Source organism: Thermobia domestica, chromosome 15 (assembly GCF_964235325.1).
Source record: "Thermobia domestica chromosome 15, izTheDome1.hap1.1, whole genome shotgun sequence".
NCBI lineage: Eukaryota > Metazoa > Arthropoda > Insecta > Zygentoma > Lepismatidae > Thermobia > Thermobia domestica.
The window spans coordinates 106,603,363-106,618,799 of record NC_137468.1 but is presented as its reverse complement, the minus strand read 5'-3'; the positions used below and the strand labels follow the sequence as shown (position 1 = coordinate 106,618,799).

At 33.7% G+C, this 15,437-nt stretch overlaps 1 protein-coding gene across 1 annotated transcript in view; it reads left to right on the top strand.

Moving 5' to 3' along the window:
• Window positions 1-933: 933 nt before the first annotated feature.
• Window positions 934-15,437, top strand: part of Chpf (Chondroitin polymerizing factor) — a 50,627-nt gene continuing 36,123 nt past the window's right edge. The window contains exons 1-3 of the mRNA XM_081740035.1: window positions 934-1,835; window positions 8,282-8,433; window positions 13,308-13,463. Of these exons, the coding sequence (XP_081596161.1) occupies window positions 1,154-1,835; window positions 8,282-8,433; window positions 13,308-13,463 (990 nt within the window). The 5' untranslated portion in view covers window positions 934-1,153. The remainder of the gene's footprint in view (window positions 1,836-8,281; window positions 8,434-13,307; window positions 13,464-15,437) is intronic.

Below are 15,437 nucleotides of genomic sequence, written 5' to 3'. Positions count from 1 at the left end.
ACAGAAATCGACTTCGTCAATACCCTCAAAAGGTTGAGTACCAGTTTCCCCCACCATGGCTTTGTACTTTGTCAAATAATTCAGCCATAATTGAATCTATGAGTTTTTGTTTGCAAAATACTTTCATTTCCAATTTTAATCTTTCACCATCAATGCTCACATCACTGTTCTTATCAATTAATATACTTGGAAAACTGATGTTTATTCCATTAATAATGCTCTGTTGAGATAATGCCGGATGTATGAATTCCGGCAAGTCCTGTACATGTAAGACATTGCGATTGTACATGATTGCGAACAGTATCTTTACACAAGTCAAAATATTCACGTAGCATAACACTGTAAGCTTTACTGTTTTTCACAGCATGTTCAATACACGGTAATATTTCCAAGGAATAAAGCCAATCACTTGAATTTAGGTACACAGTGGTTCGAGAAGCATAGAGTGTTTCTTTCTTCTCTAACATCACTAATTTTTCACCCATTAGTTTTCGCACCACCAGTTCGTTTTTCCGTTCAAAAGATTTTATAAATGTAATTACCATTTGAAAATTCAAGTAGTCTGAAACAAACGAGATGAAATGTACAAGTTCCTTCCACTCTGCCAAATTTAACTTCACTCCAAGCACAAATCCTTTACCAACACGTATCACTGGCTCCAATGTAGTCTATCACTATCCAGTCCAATGCTTATTAATTTTGTTTTCATTGAATTAAGACCATATTCAGTATTTAACAAGTACTCTTTCTTGGTATCCTCCCCCAAGTAAAAATTTCTGGCGCACTTATTGTTCTCTATTGTGTAGCCAAAATAAGGGGAGGGATCAATTTGACCATCATTGCTATCTTTCGTAGGGTGAATTCTAGTAGTGGGGTTCAGAATACTGCTGCTTAGAGAAGGAATCAAACTTCATAAAATTGCAAAATGACACATAGAATATATCAAAAAATGCCTGAATTCAGAAAATGGCTAAAAGGAAAAGGCATGGCTTTTCTAGAAAATTTGTGGCTAGCCAGATTGCAAAAATGGCCAGTTCTAGTCACACAGTGGCTAAACTGGCAATCCTAGCCATAACTAGCATAATGAGAGTAGAGGTTGGCAATTCTGCATGTTTGTGTTGGTAGAGTGTGTGCGAATGAAGTGCGAAAAAAAATGTGTGGTGTTTTCCGTGTTTTATATTTACAATGTAGACAAAATATGTTTTTTATGGTAGGCTTGTGTATTGGGATATCACTGAGCTTAATTTTAACTCCATTTTTGGAAGATGAGTGCTATTTCACGAGTTTCAATGTGAGAGAGATTTCTGGTGACCGTGCCTCGAGAGGAAGATCGCTAAGTAGTAAACAAGAAAATGATGAATATGAACCACGAATAAATCTAGCAGGAAAACCAAAGAAGGCACAAAAAACTCCACAAACTTTAATACGGCCTCGATATTATTCTACAGAACTAGGAATAAGAGAAAAGCTTTTAATTGCAGTTCTAACATCACAGCAGACGATATCTTCTCATGGCGTAGCAATTAATAAAACAGTTTCACATCTCGTGGATAAAATAATGTTTTTTGTTGATGCTGCAGGGCCACAAAAAATAAATATCAGCATGCCAGGGATAGTTGGATTTACAGATACACGAAAAATCCTAAAACCTTTCCATGTTTTGAAATACATTGCAGACAACTACTTGGATGATTTTGATTATTTTTTTATTGTGAAAGACACAACATATATTAAAGCACGTAAATTATATGAATTAGTAACGTTGATTAGTGTCAGCGAGGATGTTCACATTGGAAGTGGTAAAGAAGATGAGCATACATCGTTCTGTTCATTAGGTATATAGATCAGTTTCTATTTTTAATACTTCCTCAATTAACACTTCGTAGGTTGCAGACATAGGATGTCAACTATTTAAACCCCAGGAATCTATAATCCTTCAAAATCCCTCTTTGTAAGGTCTCTTAACAAATTTTCAGGATAGAATTTGAAATTAAATAAGCTTACGTGAGGCAAGCCACGCGTTACAACTTTCTACTTTTACTAGATATACGTGGAGAAAGGGACTTGTTTCTCAGTTCACTGGGAATGACAAGCTCAAACAAGCGAAGGAAGGTGAGCAGCACTTCCTAGCGTGTAGATAGACAGTCCCATGAGCGTCCACAAATTCGTTCAGTACTTTTTTTTTTTTTCGTTGAGTCTTACTAGACGGAACCACAAATTGTAATCTGTACACAAAACTTTGGGCAAGCCTTTAATTTGCTCATTTTATGTCGAGAACAGTTCCCAACCACCCCTGCGGGGTTTCTAACCCGTTCCTACTACTACTGCTACTTATACTATGGATTCGTACAGTAAAACTGCACGCCTAATAACGTAATTTGATGGGACTTAATGTAATCCAACCAAATATAACCGAATGCAGTATATTTTGGTACTTTCTTTCGATTTTCAAATCGGTCCGGCGAAACAGCAGTAATGCCATTCTTGGAAGATTCCCTTGATATCAGTTTCTATCGCATTGATTATTGTTATGCTGTATACACTTCAACATGTTTTTAAAGGGATTAAGCTTCTAGTTTAAGATTAATGGTGAACTGACCTTAACTAATGGTGAATACACTTGCATATATTGATGTATCGTTCGTTTAGTACCGAGTTATTTCGGCAAATTTTTACTTTGAGCCAAACAGTGACTTCAACCGATTCATGTGATCCGATTCCGGGAGCAGTTTAGGAATCATTCCTAAACTGCTCCCGGAACCGGATCACATGAATCGATTACGATTACTAACACAGTGAAAGTAATGTACGATGTTAAGAATTATACTATAAGTACAAGGGCCACAATGTTACTATACAATGTTAAGAATTATACTATAAGTACAAGGGCCACAATGTTACTATACGATGTTAAGAATTATACTATAAGTACAAGGGCCACAATGTTACTAAACATCAATTCAGGTGAAGCGGTGGATATGAATTTTCAGATCAAAATGGGGGGGCCACCGGCCCCCAAACCCCCCGCTCAAGTACCATAAAAACATCCAAAATAATAATAAATAATCACACCACTACTATAAAGCTAAGATAAGAAGGGAAAAATTAAAAAAAAAAAAAAAAAACACTCGTCTCTAATCATAAATCAGTGCATGACAAAGAAAAAAAAATTACATCTCAACAAGACAATAGGACAAGCAGCAGCAAACCAAATACTTTGCCTAATACTTAAATGCAAAACAAATCAAGAATAAAAATAATATGAATTAAAAAAAGAGAAAACTCACCATTTCGCCATAGGAGAACACTCATGAATAATGAACTCATAACTGCTGATTCCACACACGAAAAAATAAGATACCAAGAACACATGCGCAATACTCAACATTACTCAAAAATGTTCCTTTCCGCACACACGTCGTTTTATTAAACCGAGCACACTTGCTATTATTACAAACAAGAAACCAATAAACGTCCACTTTTACAATAGGTCGAAAATATCTTCAGCTTTAGACCACAACTATGATAGGTTTTCTCTAACTCAATTCAACCAATTCAATTACGCGCTTCCCGCATGCAGCACACACATACATGCACACAGAACATGTGACCACAGATCACATAGCATGTGACATCACACTAACAAACTACCATATGACTACACAGACACCTAGTGGGAAAAATATTAACTAAGACGTCACACCAAAGGCACGAACAGATCCAACAAGTGACTCACGCACATACAGTTCTAGGAAGTAACTGAACCTATAAGAACCGATTAAAGTCACAGTTGGAGTCAAAGTAAAGACTTACCGTTATTTCATGTTATTTAACCTAATCGTTTTCAAAGAGAACACTAATAATGTCAAAATTACTTTTTTTGGGCTAATCTTCCGCAGATGGCGGCCCCGACACACACCAACCTGTTTCTAATGTTGTATAATTACTGTTTTTATTGTTGTTATTGTGGTATACCTTGCCTACAGTTCCTGCTGTTTCATTTTTGGCGTTTACTTTTCACTGTTAATCTCAAAACATTTCTTATTTTCATGCTTCTTTTGCTCTTTCCTTATACATCCGTATGGTACTTATTACCGCCCAAAATTAATACCCTCCACCTGTTAAGTGTTGTAAACTACTTACTGCTCAAAAATTACTAAAACAATGAATCCTTACAGTATTACGTAAATAAATACTTGGAAGAGATTTCGGGGTGGTGCTCCCCATGAAACGCATGTCCCTGGGATATTAAAAAATACTTCTTTCCTGCGTGCTATCCCATTCTATGTGGATACTTATATTAATGAAAAATACATTTCCTTTAGCATAACATGCACTAAATGAGGAGCTTCATTACTAGTTGCGGATTGACTTCAGGAGGGCTGAGTATAAATGCAGTTTGCACGTATGGCATAAAATTACAGTTCATAAAACACAAACTAACTTGTTGTAGGAGACCACTAAAGAAGCATGAATGCTAACCAAGTCAGTGCAAGAGTGCAGCAGGGGTGCCCGAGTGTTAGTGGCGAGTGCGTCGGTAATAGATATGAATTTACTCGTAACGTTAAATCTTTTCTCTGTCCACATACTGTTTTTCTTTCTTTTTCTTCACAACCTTTATTGTTCTTTCTTATTTAGTTACGGTAAAATGTTACTTTTATTGTCCCATGAAATGAAAATAAGATGATTTTTTTTTTTTTTTAAATTTAACATCTCAGCTAAAGGAGCAGAATTTGACCTATCTGGGTTTTTGAGCTTTCTATTAGTAAATTATTCGTACAACTAACGTAATGACATTGAAAGTGATTTTTACCAAAATTTGAACTTTCCTTGGACGAGTTAAGTTAAGGTATACAGCAACATTCAACACTCTTTTCTAAGACTTCTTAAAATTCTAAATGCACTGAATGAATAATAATAATAATAAAAACTTAGCTTGAGATAATTATAGAACAAATTAATATATGGATTAGGATTAGTCTTATAGCATATTTGAAGTAAAATATGCAATTTTATGTTACTGTAAAACAAAATGCAATAATAAAATTCGAGAACATTGTGACCTAGAATATAGAAATTAGTATGAAATATGGATTGTCTTCCTGTCCATACAGGTGTCATTGAAGATGAAAAATTACAAAACATTGGCAAAATAAAACATGAAAGATATTTTCTAATTTAGTTTGAAAAATTTTCTAGTCTGCAGTTACTAAGTTCAATGTTGCACAGTGTGAAATGATCACCACTCCATAGAATCTCCGTTAGTTTCTGATGAAAAAGATTTTCCACAGTTACTAAGTTCAGTGTTGCACGGTGTAAGAGAATCACCACTCCGTATCTGCCTTACTTCCTGATCTTAAATCTAATCTATATACCTTAACCAATTTCACAGCTTTTCCGACCCAATGCCTGTTTCTAATCTTATTTCATATCAATCCGAAAGTGCTCGGGAAATTCCCATATTTGAACGCAAAAAGTATCGGAAGTAAACATCAACAATAAAAGCATTGATTTTACTCCGGAAGATATTTATTTCATATAAGACATTTTTTGACACATGTATTTTATAAAACATGAATGATATACTTATTTTAAATTAATACATTTGGTATTCATATTCTACGAACGTCACTTAGGTGAGACTCCTGTGATGACTCACTCAACGTTTGTTTGTTTGTTTGCCTGCCACACACATTACAGGGTGCAATTTACGGTCTTTTAAGTTGAAATTTTCAGGGTACAAGCATGAGACACTCTAAATTTCCTGTATAAAATTTGGCGGTGATCCAACGTAAAATTTCAAAATAGCGCCCCCCCCCCCTTTTTTTTTTCAAAATAGCGGGTATCCATGCTACAAAGCAAAATTTTCGATGTTTTAAGGTGAAATTTTCAGAGTAGAAGCACGAGAGACTAAATTTGCTGCGTATATTTTGGCGCCGACCCAGCATAAAATTTCAAAATGGCGGCCATTTTTTAAAATAGCGGTTATTCACGCTATAGGGTGCAGTTTTCAGACTTTTAAGTTAAAATTTTGAGTGTAGAAGCACGAGACATTCTAAATTTGCTGTATAGATTTTCTTGGCGTTCCAATATAAAATTTCAGAATGACGGCCATTTTTTCAAAACAGCAGGGAATAGAAGATTGCTGCAAATCGTGACTATGACAATCTTGAAATACTGCACACATTTGCATCACATTTTGATACTTTTACTCCAAAGACATTGAAATATTTCACACATACACACACAAACCATATGAGTCCAGGTGGATTGGGTTTTTCAAAAAGTTTTTTTTTTTTTTTTTTTTAAACCCTGTAAAGGAAACAGATTAATGAAAATGAATGATTGTGAAATTATTATATTTTGTGCTTTCAGACCAGGTTTCGATCCCGGTACCACGTGCACCAGAGGCGGCGCGTTAGCCATTAGATCAGCATGAGGGATTTTAACGTCCCACCGTAATGCCCATTAAAGTAAATTAGACGGATGATTAAATCAAAATAAATGATTATGAAATAGTTTGTGAAATGAGAATGTGGGAGGAAACGGGAATGCCCAGAGAAAATCCACGGGCACAACGTTGTGCATTACAAATTCACATAGCTTGGGATCGAATAAAGGACCCTTAGCACCAGAGGTGGTCACTGTTCCACTGAAACACCGTTCCCACAATGTCATGATTCTGCTTGTCCGAGCTGAAGCCCCAATTTTTTCTTACTCCCCCGAAATTTTCGTCGATATCTTATTTGATATTATATATGCTAAAATGATTCTGCTCCTGTTTCCCATCAGTACGCTTTCCGTACATTTTCAAGCTTGCTGCCACACTGTCCGTATGACTGCAAACGTATTTTTATAAACAAAAGTTATGAACTGAATCTATAACAAATGAATATTATATGTTGGAAATTTAACGACCTTTCTGTTCCGAGGCTATATGAGACGTGAACTATAGCTTAACTTGGGATCCGAGTCTCATTATGGTAGGGTTTTCATATTGAACAGTGATAACTGTCTTTTTTCATATTCGTATGGTATACAGTGTCAAATAGTGTTTAGAGATCGAGTGCATCTTTAATGACGAAACTGCATTTAAAATGATGTGATTGTCTAGTGTGACAAGCGTTACAATCTTTATAAAACGTATATAAGAGGTGCATATTGTATGGTACATCGTCAGTCTACGTGGTTAGAGATTTCCTTTTGACATCACAAATCAGGGGATGTATTACGCTAGTCTCGAAGTATAAAAGTCTGATCAACTAATAACAGATATGTGTGTCTGCGGTTTATATGTAGGCCTATATTTGATGTAGTAGTAGGAAAATAGGTGGGAAAAAATGAGGAATGAGGATTATAATTATTGTAATAAGATATATATATATATATATATATATATATATATATATATATATATATCGGAATTTCTTAAAGTTAGGGACATTAAATGTAGTAATATTACTTCTCATTTAAAATAAAAAGTCACGAGTTTCAGTGTTTTCTTGTATTTCTAATATTTAGAAGGAAAATGGGATGGGCAGGGTAAAATGAGGTGAAATGACAATTATTATAAGATGATTATGTCTCCGAATCGTAGAGATATGAAGTTTGGTATTTGAACTTCTTATTTAAAATAATTAGGCATGTGTTTCAGCGTTTTTTGATATTTGTTCGAAGGGAATGCAAAAGGTGAAGAGAAAGAGGGTTGAAGGAGTATATATACACATCAGACTACAGAGAAGTAAGCTGACAGAAAAATTACTGGAGTTCGTGTTTATATAGCTTCAGTTAAATCCCATTTAGACGTGTAATATGTTTTAGATGTATAACAGTCTGAAGCAAACTTAACTGTCTTTCCATGAAAAAAAAAAAAAAAAAAAAAAAAACCTGGAATTTTTGTACCATTAAAAAGTGTGTCATTTATCTAATAATTTAGTTCTCTCACATACGTTTCTTACATTCTTTCTCCGTATCTTCTAATAGTTGGAACTATTTTCTGTCTACACATACGTTTGATGTCTTTTTCTAATTTATGTTTTATAGGCAGGTGAAGTCTACGGATATTTTTTAATAATACTTTAAGAAAGCATTCTCGGTAACATCGTCTTTTTCTGATATCGAGTAACAGTTTTCAAAGTAAAGGCATTATTGAAAATCATGTAGAGTATAATATTTTTTTCAATACCAAATTAAATATTTAGTTGAGTTCTATATGATGTGTGGTGGCTTTCATTTTGCATAAAAGTGTGTTAAATTTGCTAATTTTCCTTTTGGTTTGCAGATGCTGGTGTGTTAATCAGCAATTCAGTTCTACGTAAAATTTTATCTGGAATCGATTGGTGTGTTAAGAATGCGTTTTCTGATATAGATGATGATAACGTCGGACGATGCATTCTTCATGCAACTGATTTGCCTTGTCATGACACAGTACAAGTGAGTACCACTTTCTAATATTTAGATGCAAAATCTGGTTGGAATTTTATTACGGATTAACTCTTATCAGCATACATAATAACAGATACAAAAGCTGAACACCTTGTGAAACAATGTTAATTATTTGTGCCAAACTAGTCACATGATTATGAAAGAGATAATTGAAACACGTACTTCGTTGATTGCATCTGTACGAGTAGTTCAGTGGCCACATACAACATGCTAACGTGAAACGTCAAAGAATTCGATTTTTGGTTTTATAATATTTACCTACTTAATAATTTCTTATATCATTAATTATAATTTAATTTTTACACAGAAGCTGAAAGTTAAATGTATAAGACATATCAAGAAAAGAAAATACAGCGCCTAAGAGATTCTTACATTGTTAGTGCTTACAGATCCCTCACATTGTTAGTATATAGTGAAGAATTGTTAAATCTTCGCTTCTGTCATAAAGAAGTCGTCGAAGAATAAAATCTACAGACTACCAGTTTATCAAGAGGTCTTAACGTAAATTTTAGAAGCCTTCTACTAAAATTACGCAACGTAAAGATTGTTGGTTAGTAGGAGTTCAGCGTCTGTTTTGAGCGCCAAAACAATATAAAACGTGGACAAACAGTTACAGTGGAATCTGAACCACCGTAATGCGTTCAGATTTCAAGGCGGCTGCAGCAGGAATCGAACCCGAGATCCTGTGCATCAATGGCGCGCACGCCAGCCACTACATCAGCACGAGGGGCTGTGTTTATAAAATAATTTCGTCCTTATATGAATGATTAAACCTGCTGAAAAAGGTCACAGAGTAAGTGGTCGAAACAGTTTAGGAAAACTCTTACAAATGCAATCAACGAAATAAATGTTTTACTTATCTTTTTAATTATTTGTTTAAAAATGGGTTAATTTTAGTTTTTAAGTAAATAAAACCACGTGAAGCATTCTTCAGCCATCCTTAAGTCTGATCATTTATTTTAACTTTTGCAGAGGATACAAATACAGGTTCTTCCAGATAAGTGTGAAATATGTTGTCGATATTTCTTTCAGCGTCGTCTTGCAACTTTTTTTGAATTGCAAGTTTCAAATGAAAACAAATTTGCAAGTATTCTTCTTATGCATTTTCAGTCAATAGATGTTATGATCGAAATGAAATGCGTACTAGTTGTCAACATAGTAGGCTTTCCAGTGCTCTCATATTTCCTATTTTTCCTATATATTTGCGTCTCTTCCTATAAACTCCTATATTTCCCATATTTTAACGAAACCTCCTATATTTTTATGGCATTGCTACTTCCACTTGTGTAAATAACATAAGGAAATAAGATGTGGGTGGTTGGAGGGTCTTTTGTCTCCACAGTAGGGTGGTTGAATGGAGACTTTTCTGTGTTTCGTCTTTCCTGCTTATTGTCTAAAGATAATTACACCAAACAATATATAGTTAGCGCAAAAAGTATTCATACACCTACAAAATGGAACAAAAATAAACTAATTTCTTCATATTCATTAAGATATATATATAGTGCAGCTCCAAAGAGATCGCAGTGGCAAAGATTTCAAGAGAAGAAAGTGCGTTAAGAAATGCGAAGCAAGAAACAATCAAAGGTAGTTTCAGAGAGTGAATCGTCGCTGAAGAAATTAACCATGTCGGTCCCACCGACCCCCACAGGGGACATAAAATATGACGAATTTTTATTTCTTTACAAGTTTAAAATCAGACTGGCAACATTAAAAACTGTTTACGGGGGATGATCAATCTATGATCATCCCCTGTAAACAGTTTTTAATGTGGCTAGTCTGATTTTAAACTTGTAAAGAAATAAAAATTTTGTTATATTTTATGTCCCCTGTGGGGGATGCCGGGACCAACGTGGTTAAATGAAACGCATGAAACAGTACAGAAGGAAATGGAAGTAGCTACTAGACTGATGAAAGATGCTCAGACAAGATTATCTTCTGCGCTATCAAAAAGGGACATGGCCGACGTCAGTGTTGCCCAAGGCAATGATCCAGAACGCGTCCTTGAAAATGAGTGAACTATAGAAAATTCCAGACGAACAGAACAAAGAAAAACGGAAGATGGCAAATAAGCATATTCAGGCACTGAAGAAAATGAAAGTGTAACCGATACTTTTACTGTTGTATATATTTCCGCAGATGCACTAACAAGGTATATTCGCGAAGTGTCCCCTGTGGATTCGTATAAAATTGATTCAAATGCAAAGCTCTCCGAGACCCAATGTGTATTGTACTAATTTAAGCGACCCATACTGGTAATTTGAATATTTATAGGTCTTCATATATCCGAAATTCAATCATACACTACTATACGCTCGGACACAACATTAATTTTAGTTTCTTTAGATGTAACTGGACATGAATGTGGGCATAAGTAAAACAAATTAGATGAAGTACTGTTTCTCTGGCACATGTTACGTACTCCGACCGCCATATTGGATTCAACTTTCGGATTTTCAAGTGGAAATAGGTGGAAGTGATGCATCAAATTCATGGTATAGTGAATTTTACTGTAGCTTGTACCGTTTGGAAGGTATTGCATGTTGAATTCCTCCAGGCACTTCGCGAATAGATATTGTAGAGTAATATGAGTTACGCTTACGTTTTTGATGATAAATCAAAACAGTTTTTAACTAGAAAAATGCTGTAGGTATAAACAGACTCTTTACAACGTTGGTGCCATAATTTTATTACATCTCTGTGAGTGATTGTTATTACATCCATGCTATACTATAGCAAGAAAGTATTGTATTACGGTCAAAATGCCTAATGGAAATCCAGATACGATCAGATTTGGATGAAGACTTACCATTTCCGTATTGACGTCTGTCTCTCTTCATATGTGTACTCTTTGTGTCATGTGTTCTGTGATTTTTTTAAAATGAATTTTGCATTGATTTTCAGAACTTATGTAAATGATTTGAAAAAAATAATAATAGAAATTAACATAGAAATGATAGGATCTTACTAGTGATGAAATTATTCATATCTTTGAGACGTATACTTATAAATACTGATTTTCTGCAGTGCAGATCATTTTTACACTTTCCTTATGGTCGTTGCTTAGCACTGGTGAGCTATGTACGAAAACACTAAGAAACTCGTATAAAATTTTGCAACAAGATAATTACCCATTTAGTTATATTTAGAGTAGAATGTATGTTCGTATAAAAATTGGTGTAATTTCCATGTGATTTTTTTTAAATTTCTACTTTGTTACTTTTTCGCAGCTTCACGAAATCTCCTATATTTTTTCGTTGTGATTTCCTGTTTTTATTTCTTTTTCTTTCTTTTTTTTTCATTAGCATTGGAAAACCTAACATAGATAAGTGCCACCATCGGAAAACTGAAAGATAATGTTTAGTTATAATTAATGATTAAATGTATTGAAACACAAGTATATTGTCTGATGTCTTAAAAGCCTCTTCTTTGTAATGGTAGCAATTATTTTCAATCATTTCATTATATTTTAATACGTTTATTTACGCTAGTAATATTAAAGTTAGTTTTCAGTTAATCTTTGATCATTAAAAGAATGATTTTAAAATAATATTGCAGTAATTCATGCTTCTTTTTTTTACTATCGCTAATAAATATTTACATACAAAAAAATGCACTAGTGTTTTTCTATGACTGTAAACAATGAAGATGCACTTTTTTTATCTCAACAGATATGTTGAGAAATAATAGTCTGATGATTATGTGGTTGTTTTGGAGTTTAGCGTTTCTCTTTAGCTTTGAGGCTCTGTGAAACGTGGCCCTATTACTTAACGTGGCATCTGAATTACATGAGCTCCCACCAAGAAAAATGCTAGTCGAAGACCATGGAATTGTCCAATTTATTATACAAAACACAATTATGAAATATTACAGAAGAATATACTTACAAGCTTGATGGGTTTTATAAATAATGAAATTAGAAAGTTTAAATTTTTTGAAGTTTAAAAGTACGAAACGTATTCCATTATGTAGGGAGAACAGCTTTCTGTTTTTGCATTGGATTAACTCCATCTACTATGAACTTAATTATGTGGTATTATACGAGGAAACTCATGGAAACATACGTATAGTTTCATTAAGTATAGCTTTTCGCTCTACAGTTCTACTGAGAGAAACTTTCAGATTGAAGGTTGATTGGACGTGGGTTAACAACATATCAAAAGATTATGGAAAACTGATTTTATTGGCTAATTATTTTGGTGAGACATTCTTTATGCATAAACAAAGGCATCATTGTATTCTTATATATATATATATATATATTTTTTTTTTTTTTTTTTTTCAAGCGTTGTAACACACTTTTATCTCAAGTGTATACTATACAGTTTTAATTGCATTGTAGCTCACAATTTTAAGGACTCATGCAAACTAAAAATGTGATGATGATTTACATAACTTATTCTGGTTCAAAATATCATTTACATGAAAACTTTGAAGTTTAAGAGCTCATGTAAACCGTAAAATTGTATGTTATTTTGATACCGTATTCTGCAGAATGGATGGATGGAAATGAATGAAAATATAATATATGGCTGTTTGGGAAATAATTGTGTGATTTAGTGATTTGCGCATAGGTATTGTGAGCTAGCGATCCAGGTTCAATCACAGTTTTTCATTGATCTTCATTCTATTTTCACTATAATAAAATTTGATGTAAAAATTGCATATTGATTTCTTGTATTTTTCAGCATACATTCTGTTCTGCTTAATTGAAAGTGCGTTGTGTCTGTGTCAGTAATTGGACAAGATATATTTGATACTTATTTTAATTTGGAGTTTTGTTGAAGTGCGTATAGTGTGACGGTAAATATGTTGAATTTTAAATCTCGTAATTATGTTATTTCCTTTTTTACTTTTTAAAGGGTCAGAGATTTACAAGTTTTACTCTTCAAGAAACGTTTGAAATTGAAGACGATATGAGGATATTGGTAAAAAATGAGAGGTTCAAAGATGCACTCACAATTTATCCTGTACAGGATCCAACTACAGTTTACAAGTTACATAGTTATTTTTGTAAGGTAAAACTTCCATTTCTACTTTTGAGATATATTTTATATTGATCTTTTGGTGGTAAACATTTATTCCTTATTGTTGGGTGCATTATTTTTATAAATATGCAGAGAAATTGAGCTGATAGAGTAGTTAAATCAATAATGTTAGATTTGCTAACTTAGCAAGCCATAGTCGGTCGGAGTTTTGTTAATGTATTTAGTTATGTAAACAAGGCAAAATGTGAGTTCAAGAAGTTGTTTTCTTAGTTGTTTACTATGTAGAATTAACGTATATCATGGGGGCATTCGTCGTTACTCAGTCTGGAGCTTGAGGTTTCAGGTAAGTATAGAGTGTAGTTCAGTGTGCAGTGTTTTCTTGTGAACACTCCAAACCAAATTCGAAATGACTTCCGACTAATATTTCAGTATACGAAATTTGTATTTTTGCATGGTGACAAGGAAGGGATATACAAGGCAAGATCTACTACTTCGCCCCTCCTCTCCTAGACCGTAAATGACTTCTCGTTATGTGTTCTACTTGTTGGTTGGTTATGAAAGGGGAAAGAATACCCTACCTGATTTCCAAATTTCAATGACGTGAAACTCGTAGTCGTCCTCTTTTATAGATTGCAACGAAGTTTCATTTTCTTTTTTTCTTTCTTTCTAAGTGGAAGATCGATCCATGAGCTAAAGAATAATGTATCGTTTATTACCCCATAGTGATCAATACGGGATTTAAAAGAGTATACTGCAGTTTAAGACAAATTACGACCGCTGTACATTACTGTACTGAAGTTGAACACACACATGTAAAGATCTATTCTTTGAAAATGAAGAAGAGGATAACAGAAAAAAAAAGTGTCTTGTATGTCTTGTGTGTCTTGCTGGAAATCCGGGAAATCCGTCGTTACTCGTAGTGATTTAGTGAAAACGCTCGTAATTCATTATAACTATTAAAATTGTTACATGTATAATATGCATCATACCTCTTTTGGGCTAACAGTTTGGAAAATACGAGATGATGTATAATCATTATCAAGGTTAACGTATAGTCTTTCTGTGTGTGTTATGAAATAAAAATTACAGATTAATTCTTGGACTTCTATTACATTCAAACAAACAAACGAAAATCAAACGATATCGCTTAGTGATTGTGTAATTATATCTAACTAAGCGTTATTCGGTGCATTTATCCTCTAAATGAAGTAATATGGAACAATAACACATCCACCGAGTAAATTCAAGGGACATATCTCAAGTATAGGTTGACCATTCTTCACTATTTTATTCCTATGTATGATTCATGTGAAATGTGTGAACAGTATATTGTAATGTTATCAACATTAGAATCAGCAAAGTGAAAATTATTCCAATTCTTTGTATAAAAGCGAATGAATATTGCTTAATGGACAGATTTTTAGTTTGATGAATTATGCTTAGCTCATCATGTTTCGTCATTATTTTTTAATTTTAGTGGGAATTGGTGATGGTGAGTGCTTAATTCAAATGATTACCGTCGGCAACGAAAATTCTTTTATATTTTCGTGTGTAGTGAAACCTGGCACCTTTCGGACACAATACGTAATAATCAAAAAATAAAAACAATATTTATAAACGAAAAGAAAGAAAGAAAGAGAGAGAAAGTTTTAAGAATATATAGGCTATTATTTTCTTAAGTGTTAATGAGCTATTAAACTCCCGTGTCCTTCTAAAAACTAAACAGCGCAACGTTACCACCAGTAGTTGTCACATTGGTAGAAATAGTACATTTCAAGAAAGGAAACCAAACGGAAAAGGTACTACCAAACAGCAGTAAATGACCTAATAATAATAATAATAATAATAATAATAATAATAATAATAATAATAATAATAATAATAATAATAATAATAATAATATCAATGCAACTGAACCGTTGGGCCGCGGTAGCTCAGTGGTTCACCTCTGGTGCTTGGGGTCTCGGGTTCGATCCAAGCCCCCGCCAAGTGAATTTTGTGGTG